General features: G+C 39.3%; 2 protein-coding genes across 4 annotated transcripts in view; one reads left to right on the top strand and one right to left on the bottom strand.

The window, feature by feature from the left end:
- The window catches only part of LOC106959083 (prisilkin-39-like), a 6741-nt gene extending 5709 nt beyond the window's left edge, over nucleotides 1-1032 (bottom strand). Inside the window, exons 1-2 of one of the 3 annotated variants that reach the window (XM_015051397.1) lie at nucleotides 910-1032; nucleotides 23-476 (exon numbers count right to left, since the gene is read on the bottom strand). In XM_015051397.1, coding sequence (XP_014906883.1) covers nucleotides 23-470 — 448 coding nt within the window. In that variant the 5' untranslated portion in view covers nucleotides 471-476; nucleotides 910-1032. The remainder of the gene's footprint in view (nucleotides 1-22; nucleotides 477-909) is intronic. The other 2 variants (XM_015051395.1, XM_015051396.1) reach the window with 2 other exon arrangements.
- A 2589-nt stretch (nucleotides 1033-3621) lies between these two features.
- LOC106959087 (protein phosphatase PTC7 homolog) lies at nucleotides 3622-10538 on the top strand. Its single transcript, XM_015051400.1, has 6 exons — nucleotides 3622-4171; nucleotides 6460-6639; nucleotides 7499-7697; nucleotides 8683-8806; nucleotides 8896-9025; nucleotides 9139-10538. Exons 1-6 carry the CDS (start codon nucleotides 3970-3972, stop codon nucleotides 9195-9197), a joined length of 894 nt encoding a protein of 297 aa, XP_014906886.1. The 5' UTR covers nucleotides 3622-3969; the 3' UTR covers nucleotides 9198-10538.
- The last annotated feature ends 587 nt before the right edge of the window (nucleotides 10539-11125 follow it).

Raw genomic sequence — 11125 nt, 5'->3', positions numbered from 1 at the left:
TGGTTAGGATACCCTCCTCTGCCTTGGTTGGGGTATCCACCAGCTGGGTAGCCGCCAGCAGCTGGGTTCTGATTTGGATAATTTCCTCTTCCTGGTTGATTAGGGTATCCTCCTGCAGGGTAACCTCCTGCAGGATTCCCTCCTGGATACTGATTTGGGTTGCTCCCTGCTCCTGGATAACTTGGTGGATTTTGCCTGTTATGCCCACCTGGATTAGTATTCTTACTTCCAGGGTACGGGTAATTCCCTCCAGAAGGATATGGATTGGTGTTGCGATTGGGGCTCTGCTGTCCAGGGTAGTTTCCGGGCTGAGAGTTTGATGGCTTTGATTGGGTTCCACTTCCTCGGTTGGACGTTGTGGATTTCTTTCCACTGCTGCTGCTACTGCCCTTTTTAGCACAAGTTGATTCAAAATTCAGCAGAAACATAATAATCAGGGACAGAAGTCCAATTTTTAATAACCACCCCATCACAGCCTTAAGGAGAGAAGTAAAACAAAGCAATTAGAAATTACAAAACAAATATAGCTCGCTCTATTTTTTATAACATTTTGAACAACATGAAGGGGTGTTTTTATATTTAAGCCACCCTGAATAACTGGACTCCATAGAAAGTCTAGGCCTAATTTGATACACGGCCTTAATGTGATAACTGAGTTTCAAGTAGGCTACCTCGAAGCAGATCAATCTCGTTGCTCTTTTACGCTTTGGCTGAGTACAAACAGAAAGATCTGTGTTTGGTAAATACAGCATATAATAACTGCTAAGGACGTACCACTGAGTAACCACCACTGCATGTATTATGTCCTTATCATAACAAAACTGACAGCATCGATTTATTTCCTCATTAGGGGCAAATCATGAAAACAAACATAGCACGATTAGGGTAACACATCTTAGATTTACTTACGGTAAATTGATGGCTGGTGGTTGCGCTTCTTTCGTAATTCAATAACACTGCGTTTGTTGTTCTCCGCCTGTAGCCGCTGCTTCTGATCTGGGTGGGTTTATGTGCTCTGGGTGCGCTTGTTTTCTGTCACGGGGCGCACCATTTGGGGAAAATAGGGAGAAGGCGGGAACAAGTTGTAGTAACTTCGATGAAATAAAGCCATCAAAAAGCCACATATCCTGAGTTTTAGAAATATTTTTGAACCCAGTGTTTAACGTTTGAATTATGATGCCAACAAAGATCAGAATATGTATGCTCAGCAGCATCTCTGGTCAACATTCAAACGTTCAATCAGTATTAATATATAACATTAATGAATATTTTCGACATAGTTCATTTCTACAGAGCTATATTACAAAAATATATGAAATACTGACAAGTGTTATTACGGTCTGAAGGCGATACCATTGAGAAAACTGTTTTAGAACTAGGTCGTCCTGACAACCGTTATGTTACGTTACGCAGAACGGACGTACTTCCGGTTATTGCCCATTCTCTCACAGTTTACTGTATTACAAGCAAGAACACAACACCGGTGAAGTCATTAATGTCGTGATTTGTTTATAACAAAACAAACAAACTTGCAGCTCATCCTCAGAGATACGTCGTCAGAATAGCAGTGACGACATGTGAAAATCTGGTCACACAGCCAAATTATTTACAAATAAAATTCATCCAACCAAGAAATTTATTTCTGGTAGAAAATTACACTGACATCTCTCAAACCATCCATCTGTTTTATTTACATCTTAATAAAAAATGGTATATGTAAAAAAAAAAATAAAAATAAAAAAACACAAACATTTATTATTTTCATTAATCAGTGTAAAATCTGTATTGGAATTTCACAACCTTATATGCAGACCAGTTTTTAAATTGTTTCCAAAAGTATTTTGAGGATTTTCAAACATCCCAGATAAAAATCTGCAGGAATAAAAAGTTAGAGTTCTGGAATGGGAGTCCAGAACTGGAACTGACAAAAAATCTGAAGAAGACTTTGGACAAGAGATATCCTCATAATCTCTAGGATGTGGTAAATTTGCAAAAATTGCAAAGTCAGGATGGGCAATGCTGATAGAGTGCTATAACATCTAAAGAAGCTTCTTCTAGTTATGTACACACTTGGACAACTGGGACTGTGCACATTTTTTATTCTTTACGTTTATATTTTATCAGTTTGTTTTATAACAAAACAAACTGATTTGTTTTGTCATAACATCTGTGGAAAAGGTTTAAGTTAATCTCATTTTGTTCTTGTCCTGAAAATTTTGCAAGGAGTGTGTGCACTTTTAAGATCCATTCAAACATCTGTCTTTGTGCACTTTAGTGATTTCCAGCTTTTGTTCTGGACCTTTTGTTTTCCACAACTGGCTGGCCTGCTACCAGGTGTTTTTTACTCCCATGTATTTACATTCCCAGTATTAAAAATTGTACATGTGAGAAATAGGGAAGCCACAGCTAGAACAAGATTACTCAAAACTCAATTACTAACCAGCAAGAAACCATAGTCCACTAGGGGGAGACAATGGATTTAGAAATAAACAGTTTGTTGGTTTCTTGAATTGAAAATGTTTATGTTGGATTCAAAAGGTAAAAATTAATCTATTGACAAATATGTCTATTATAACCACACATTTCTGTTTATGAAAAGAAAACGTTTAACAGCAGGAGAGGCAGACTGGTAAAATGATGTCAGCATCATCAGCCAATGCCCTCCTCCAGGAATGAATCCAAGCCAATCATAACACCAGACCAGGTGTAGCTTCTATAGAAAGAAAAACAACAGAAAACAAAAGTTAAGTTGAAATAAATGATGTAGTAGAAAAATAAAGAGAACAAGTTATCAGTTATCCAGTGACCAGTCAGAAATTACCTAAACTACCGTAGTCTAAGCCTTTTCTTGTGACAATGACAGAAAACTGAGAGGGAAGAAGAGGAGAAATGTAGTGAAAACTAAGTCAATAAACTTCAGAACAGAGGTTTTCAGTTGGATACTTTATTTTGAACATGTATATCCTTTTGGAAGTGCATATCCATGGGTACCTAATAAGTTGTTTTTTTCTAACTGGAAGTCATATCAGCATTTAGAGGTCTGAGTCCTGAGTTGAAGCTGTAGCAAAATGTGAGAAGGAAGGATTTTTTTTGTTGACCCTGTAAAGTCAACAAAAAAAATAAAGTCAACAACAACAAAAAACAACTTGCATGTAAATAAAATGCCTCATTTCCTATCAGAAATAAGTTGAATTTTGGAGTATTTTTCAGTATATATATATATATATATATATATATATATATATATATATATACTGCTCAAAAAAATAAAGGGAACACTCAAATAACACATCCTAGATCTGAATGAATGAATGAAATATTCTCATTGAATACTTTGTTCTGTACAAAGTTGAATGTGCTGACAAGAAAATGACACAAAAATCATCAATGGAAATCAAATTTATTAACCAATGGAGGCCTGGATTTGGAGCCACACACAAAATTAAAGTGAAATGTTCCCTTTATTTTTTGAGCAGTATATATATAAATTCATGAAATATAATTTCGTGCTTCTTTTCTTCCTCTGTCCTTGACCTTTGTGCTCTTTGCTCCTTTCCTCTCCTCTGCGGCGCATGCGTATTGGGAGGAGCCAACCGTAGGCACGCAGCTGTGACGCACGCCGCAGCGGTTGTAAACGGTCAGAAACCCGTATGTTCTCGTAGCTTTGTGTCCGGTAGCAACATGTCGGTGAGGAGAGAGCCCAGTGGAGGAACTGCAGTGAGCGAGAACGGCACACCGGAGACATAAACAGCACGCTAAGCAGCCAGGTCGAAGGGTGACAGTTCAGAGAATCAGCCGCGGTTACTTTATTTTCACAGCGGTGGGGCCTGTTGGAGGCTAATGGACGGATAAGGACGGACAGCCGGTGATCAGAGGACTTGCAGGCAGGTGGTCGGGCTGGTTGGAGAGAGAAAGAAAGGAACAGCGTGTTCGGCCTCTAATCAGGACAGAGATTCTCCTTGCTGGGGGATGTTATCTGTATTGTCTTATGGCAGACTGGTAGCCAGGGCTGTCCTGGGCGGACTCTCTCAGACAGACGGTCGGGACTACAGCCTGATCACCGCCAGTTATGGCTTTGGTAAAGACTTTCGCAAAGGGATCCTGAAAAAAGGGATGTGCTACGGGGATGACGCCTGCTTCATAGCGCGACACAGGACCGCCGATGTTTTGGGTAAGGTCACGGGCATGGAAAGCTCTGTCAAATAGGTGTCGGCTCACGACTGTGATCGGGTGACCTTCAGTGGTCCAGCCCGCACGTGTGCAGACCACTCGGATGAAAACAAAACAGCCCCCACTCTATCTGCCCCCTGCAGCTTTTATAGGAACTTGACAAATTCATCTCGTGTCCAGCTAGCAGAATGTAGCATATTGGCATGCACTAATCACCTGATGTCATATATAGAAAAAATAAACCGGAGTCCAGTTATGTTCTAGTTGTGTGTATCTTTTAAATTCAAAACACCATATGACCTTTCACCTAGATTAGCTCCACCATGGCTACACAGCGATAAAGCTGAGAATTGAATACATAATATCAGGGGATTTAAATAAACTGTATTACGCCTAAATATGACTGCAAAGTGCTCAATTAAAGAACCATCGAACTGAGCACTACAATGTCTTGCAGAGGTCAGAATGGTTGAGCGTGGAGGCAGCCATATTGCTAGCAGCAGCTTGCTACCTCAATGCGTTTTGTCCTCACCGGCACGAGGGTAAACACGAGCCGAATACTGCACAGACCACGTGGTTTAAAGCAATGTGCAGCCAGGGATGGGCAGGAACTATTTACATTTGTAAAGTTACATTTACTGCAGTAACTTTTTAGAAGAAAAAAAATACTTCTAGGAGTATTTTTACAGCAAACGTTTTAGTTCTACTTGAGAAATATTATTATGAAGTATTGCTACAATTGAGTAAAGTTCGAAAAATACTTTTTTACTTTTGAGTTATTTTTTTTTTAATGGCTACATTTTACTTACGTGCTACTTTTACTTGAGGTACAGTTTTTGATTACTCTCCCCACCTCTATGTGCAGTCATGTAATTATGGACTTCTGTAGTAGTGCAAAAAAAGCTAATCAGATTATGCGCAAAACTAGAGGTGGGTAATGTGAGTTGTTTTGCTGTTGGAGCTTTGTTTTCTGTTCTCGCTAACAGTGAGTGAATTTTAGAGGAAACCCACGTTCTAGCTTAGTTTTGCTTTCATAAAACAGTTGCTAATACTTGTGCAAGATAAAGTAGAGGAAATATGTTCCATCTATTTTTTTTTTGTTTTGTTTTGTTTTTTGAAGGTGTGGTGTAACAACGGGCCAACAGAAAGTAGGGTATAATTGTAAAGATTAAGAAAATTGTAAAATGTATTTTCCAGTAAGAATATGACAAGTGTGATGTGCTTTTTTTCCCAGCTGCTTTTACTGTGACACTACAAAATAAAATCCAGTAAAGTAGAGCACGATACCACAACCTCCTTCGAATGACCAATTTCACTGAATACTTGAAACCCTTTCTAAAATTGCGTCTAACAGCCTATTTTAATAGTTTGAACATGAATATACTTTAATAGGCATTAATGCACAGTGGAATCCATCCTTGAATTACCACAGAAGCTAATATCCACAGTCTTCCTAATTTTGACTCATTGTGGTACATCCAGTCAGCACAAAGGAGAATGAAAGGTACTTTTGGATTGGCAGCTTTACAAAAGTCGGTCTATAGTGTGTCAAGTAGAATTGTGCCTGAAGGATTTCAGTTTCACATGGTGCGTTTTCCTTCAAATGTCTCAATGTAAACAATTATACACATGTAGAACCCCAATAAGGGGGGACCTTTTCACCTAATTGGTTAGAGCCCACTTGTGCTATTTTAATCTCAGTATGAATACAGCTGTTCTCCGAGTTGATTTCTGGATGGATGGAGCTAAATATAGGACAACTATATAATTTCTAGACAGAAGAGACTGTTGTGGTGTTTGACTTTTTAGCAGAAAAACATCTACTTACTCCCAGAGCGACAATGAAACCATTTAGTTTGTAGTTCATAAAAGTTGCTGTTCAGACACTCCCCATCTCATCTAACGAGCTGAAGCTGTTTTGTAAAGGAGTGGATAAAATGTTCCACCTCTGGACTTAAGATTTTAGAGACATAATCTAAGCAACTCGCAAAAAGGTTGTTCTGCACAGCTCTGATTCAGAGAGGTAGATTCTTGTTAGATATTTTTTAAAACTATGTCTCATTTTCTTTAATCTTACAGTAATACACAAGTTTGACTTGGTCTAGCCCTAAAATCCAAATAAAAAAATAAATAAATTTGTGGTTGTAAAATAACCAGATGTCAGCCAGTTAAGGGAACATGAATATAAGAAAGCCTTGTAAAGGCATATTTTCTGACTTAATTTCCAGTATAAAAGATCAGATTTTTGTAATTCTCTTTTTTTTTTTTTTTTTTTTTTCTGTCTTATAGGTGTCGCTGATGGCGTAGGCGGTTGGCGTGATTACGGTGTCGACCCGTCTCAATTCTCTGCCACCTTGATGAGAACGTGTGAGCGATTGGTGAAGGAGGGACGCTTCACTCCCTCTAACCCAGTGGGGATTCTCACCTCTGGCTATTACGAGCTGCTACAGAACAAGGTCCCACTGCTGGGTGAGTACTCGCATTCAGAATCGCCTGAACAGTCGGTACACCAGGGAGTTGTGCAGTAATCTGTGGAGTGAGCTGCGCTGAAGCTATACTTAAATAGCTGCAGTATGAGTCAGACCGTAGCAGTGCTGCTGAGAGGCCTGCATAGCATTTTACATTAAACAGTTGAATTTATCTCGCTATATTCCTCAACACTAACTTTTAGCAGATTACACAGGTTTTATAGGTGCTTCAGTGTTTTTCACAGATATTTTCTAGATGCATTTCATAGCTTGTGTTCTTTTTGTGTCATTTTGTTTCTTGTTTTATGCCTACATTTAAATAATTTAAATGGCTATTTTTTTGACCCTCTGTGGTGCGTGGGGTAATGAAATTGCAAAGTTTATAAAGTTTCCACTTGCGGAGGTCTAAATAGGTCACATATCCATCTGTAACTGATAAGGCTGAGGGGTTGTAAAGATTTGAAATGCAGGGTCAAGTCAAACATGTGACCAAGGTCACATTTCTTTTGAGGCTCAGTATTTTGGGCCAGTGTGAGCGTCCAATGACTGCTGTGACATTTGTCAAAGACTCTAATTATATTTTAGGAACCTGTGACAAGGTTAGTACTCGACCCTCTTTCATCAAGGTTAGTGTGATCTGGGAGAGGAAAGCACAGTCCGTGACCTTGTTTTTGTCTCCATTTTACCCAATAATAATAGTAATATTCAACACAATTGCAGTAACTAATAGAAGAATCCAGTTTGATTTGACTCACAGTTGATTTGAATATATATATTTTTTTTATCTAATGTTCATTTACAACAGCTTCCTCTATTTGCACACTTCTAACCTTATGATTGTCTTATTCCTGTGTTTGTAGGAAGCAGTACAGCCTGCATTGTTGTTCTGGATCGACGGAGTCACCAGCTTCACACGTGTAACCTTGGAGACTCGGGCTTCCTTGTGGTGCGTGGAGGAGAGGTGGTCCATCGTTCAGATGAGCAGCAGCACTATTTTAACACGCCTTTCCAGCTGTCCATCGCTCCCCCGGGAGCAGAGGGAGTTGTGCTCAGTGACAGGTTGGTAGTTTTACATTAAAAGACTCATACAAAGCATATTTTAGTCTGCCTCTTTAAGTTCAGTAGTAGGTGAAATGTAACAGAGTGCCATTATAACAAAAAAAATCCTAAATTACTAACTACCAAGAATCTCGATGCAGTGCAACATTCCTCATGTTTGTCTGCACCCTTAAAAGGTGAAAAGGTCAAACTGGTGTTGGATTGTGAAACAATACCCCAGACTTTGTGCATCTTAAAGAGCATTGTTCAAGCTCTCGCAAAACAATGGAAAGACTGCAGTACAACAGGAAAACTTCTCAGAGACGGCCGTCCATCTCAGCCGACAGGTCGGATGAGTATTAGTTAGAGGAGGAGACGAGGTTCACATTCCAGCGTGAAGCGGACTCGAGAGCAAATTGATGCCTTGCAATAGCTCAGTCAAAGTCTGGGCGGATGAAGGATTTGGGACAGGATTTTCTCCCAATCTGATAGTTTGAGCTATTATGCAAAGAAGAATGAACATATGTACAAAGCTTTTAGGGACACACTCAAAGTTTGCTGTACACAGTTTTGGTCTGGAATGCACTTGTCACTTTTCAGAACTTTATTTGTGTAAACTTTGCACAACTGTGCTGTTTGTCACATTAAATACTCCAAAAATTTGCAGAAGATTGTGGTTGTAACATAACGTGTAGGAATGTCCCCTAAAATGGTGAATGAATACTTTTGCAAGGTATTGTTCTTAATGGTTTTAAACATATTTTAATGTAGATTTATAGCTGCAGCGTGTCATTACCTGACTCTTTAGATAGCTTCCATGTACCTTGTGTTGTTAGGATATAAAACATGACCCCTTTTTATGGTGTGAGTGAGCAGAAGTCTCACTACTTCTTGCATAGACACTCAGGACAGGGTACTTCCTGTTTAGAGTAACTCCAAATGCTCTGTTATCAGTTTATCAATATTGCCTCTTTACATATTTTTCCCTTTTCTTGTTGTGTTCCAGTCCTGAAGCAGCCGACAGCTCATCTTTCGACGTGCAGCTCGGTGACATCATCTTGACAGCCACAGACGGCCTCTTTGACAACATGCCAGACTACATGATTCTTCAGGAGCTAAAAAAACTCAAGGTGTCACTTCTGGAAGACATTATTTATTTTTTTTTGACACACAGTAAACCCTTTGCACATTTTAATGATTCTACATTTCTCGTTTTCAGACTTCAAACTACGACAGCGTACTGCAGACTGCACAAAGTATCGCTAAGCAAGCTCACGACCTAGCTTATGATCCAAATTACATGTCTCCTTTTGCACAGTTTGCCTGTGACAATGGTCTGAATGTAAGAGGTGAGGACATTAATTTGCAGCACGTACAGTGCACAAGTTAATAAAGACTGTAAAACGAAACTAAGAGGGTTTTAAAGGACTCTCTGAACTGAAAACTTTTCACTTTTTTGCAGGAGGAAAACCAGATGATATAACGGTGCTGTTGTCTATAGTGGCTGAGTATACAGACTGAACATGTGCTACTCTGGGACTGATCCTTCTTTGCCGCCTGCCTGAGTCTTCCACCTGCAGCCCTCCCATCATGCCCCGCAGGCTGACGGGTGGGGGTGGGGGGAGGCCCACCCACACAACTCGCACTCCTTACAGTGTGGCCGAACTCCACGTTTGCTTCTTTTTCTTTTCTTCCGCTGTTTTAATTTGGTGCTTGAGTGGCGTACGGGCAGCAGGCAGCTAAAGTATGTTCATGTTGATCATGATGCAGCAGGAGCTGAGATCACTCCCCGTGTCTCACACGTTGTCATCGGACAAACTGTAGGGGACTGAAGCAGAACAGACAGGGGGTTGTTTTTTCTTAACAGCGGCCCTTATGCTTCAATAAATGTGACATTATTAAGGAGTAAGCCATGCATTCAGATATATTGTGAGAAGGTCATTGAACCTCCCTGTCAATCTTTTATTACATTGTTATTTTGCTCCCATGTTCTGTTAAAGTAAGCACATATATTAGCTTGAGGATGCTTGTGTGGGAAATGAGTGTTGTTGAGAAGGACGATTTGGGAGTTGCTTTTTGATGCCTCGGGGTTGGGAATGTCCGAGAAACCTGTGAAAGCGAAAGTGTAACGCTTGTTAAAATGTTGCGGTAAGGTTAAGCTGGTGTTGTCACTTAGCCGAGGAAGCTGCTGATGCGCACATCGTGGTGGGTTGTAAATATTTTGTTTTGGTTATTTTTTAGGATTATATTTTTGTTGTCAGTTGAATGATAAACTTGTGGTAACTCATGTAGGATATAAAGTCATTCATGAACACATTTCTTTGCCTACGTGATAATCTTGTATTTAATTTAATCACTTCCACACTTGCTGAAACGAACAAAATATTTGCAAGGATTATCAGTACGGCAAGCAGTTTGTGTATTTCATCTAATACGCTTGAGAGCAATCTTAATTTCCTCACACTGGGTTAATTTACAGCAGTAGTTCAGGAAAATGTAATGCTATTAACTATTTTTGCCAGCTGGTGGCAAAATCTGTCGTACTGGTAAGACAGGAAACTTAAAAAAAAAAACAAAAAAACAGCCAAATGCTGAACTAGCAACGCAAAAGAAATAAATAGTAGACCTAATGCTGCATATCAATGATATTTTGATATATACAGAAACGGCTTGCCGTGTCTTTTCATCCGCTGAGTGGTTGGAGTGACGTTAAAATACGAGTGTGGTATGTGTGAGAAGTCTTGAATGTTGATATTTATCTCAGAGCAGCTGGGAATGCTTGTAGTTGCAATGATGGGTCAGGAGTACATTGAAAGAAAAAAATACTTTTTTTAGCATTATTTTGTCTGAAAAATATTTAAAGCATACAAATACATGTTTCAATATGTTTGCTTTTTTGTTTTTGTATTTGGTCTGATTTTGTCATTTGTCTTAACTACATTTTTAGCTCATATCTACATTTACATACATGCAATTAATTGGCTTCATCATTGAGTCAAATCACTACTCAAAAGCAGTAAAACACTCAATACTTTTCTTATAATAATAGGATAGGATATTTTACTCTTGTCTCACTCTGCAGTTTTCACATTAATGCAACACAGGGCACATGCATGGGAGTAAATGCATACACTGGACTTATAAAAACAAAACAGATTGCACTATCCATTCAAGTTTCTCCTTTAGTCTAAAGCCTCATCCAAACTCCTCGACAAAATCTTTAGTGGTCAGTTTTAAAGCATGTGCACCAAAGACCCACTTTCTTTATGTATATTATCAGTGCTTTGTTCAAAAAGCAGTACTGTAAGTTATCCATGTGCAGCGAGCAGCGGCGTTGGTAGTGACGTTTAGTGTGTTACCGTTGTCTCACATTCGTCGCAGGCTTTAGGTTGGCGTGTTTTGAAGTGACCGGATAGCTGTAAGCACAACACAAGCAACCAAAAAAGGAA

Source organism: Poecilia latipinna, unplaced genomic scaffold, assembly GCF_001443285.1.
Source record: "Poecilia latipinna isolate Pla-1442-1.1 unplaced genomic scaffold, P_latipinna-1.0 Scaffold1043, whole genome shotgun sequence".
NCBI lineage: Eukaryota > Metazoa > Chordata > Actinopteri > Cyprinodontiformes > Poeciliidae > Poecilia > Poecilia latipinna.
This window is presented reverse-complemented; position numbering and strand designations above follow the sequence as displayed.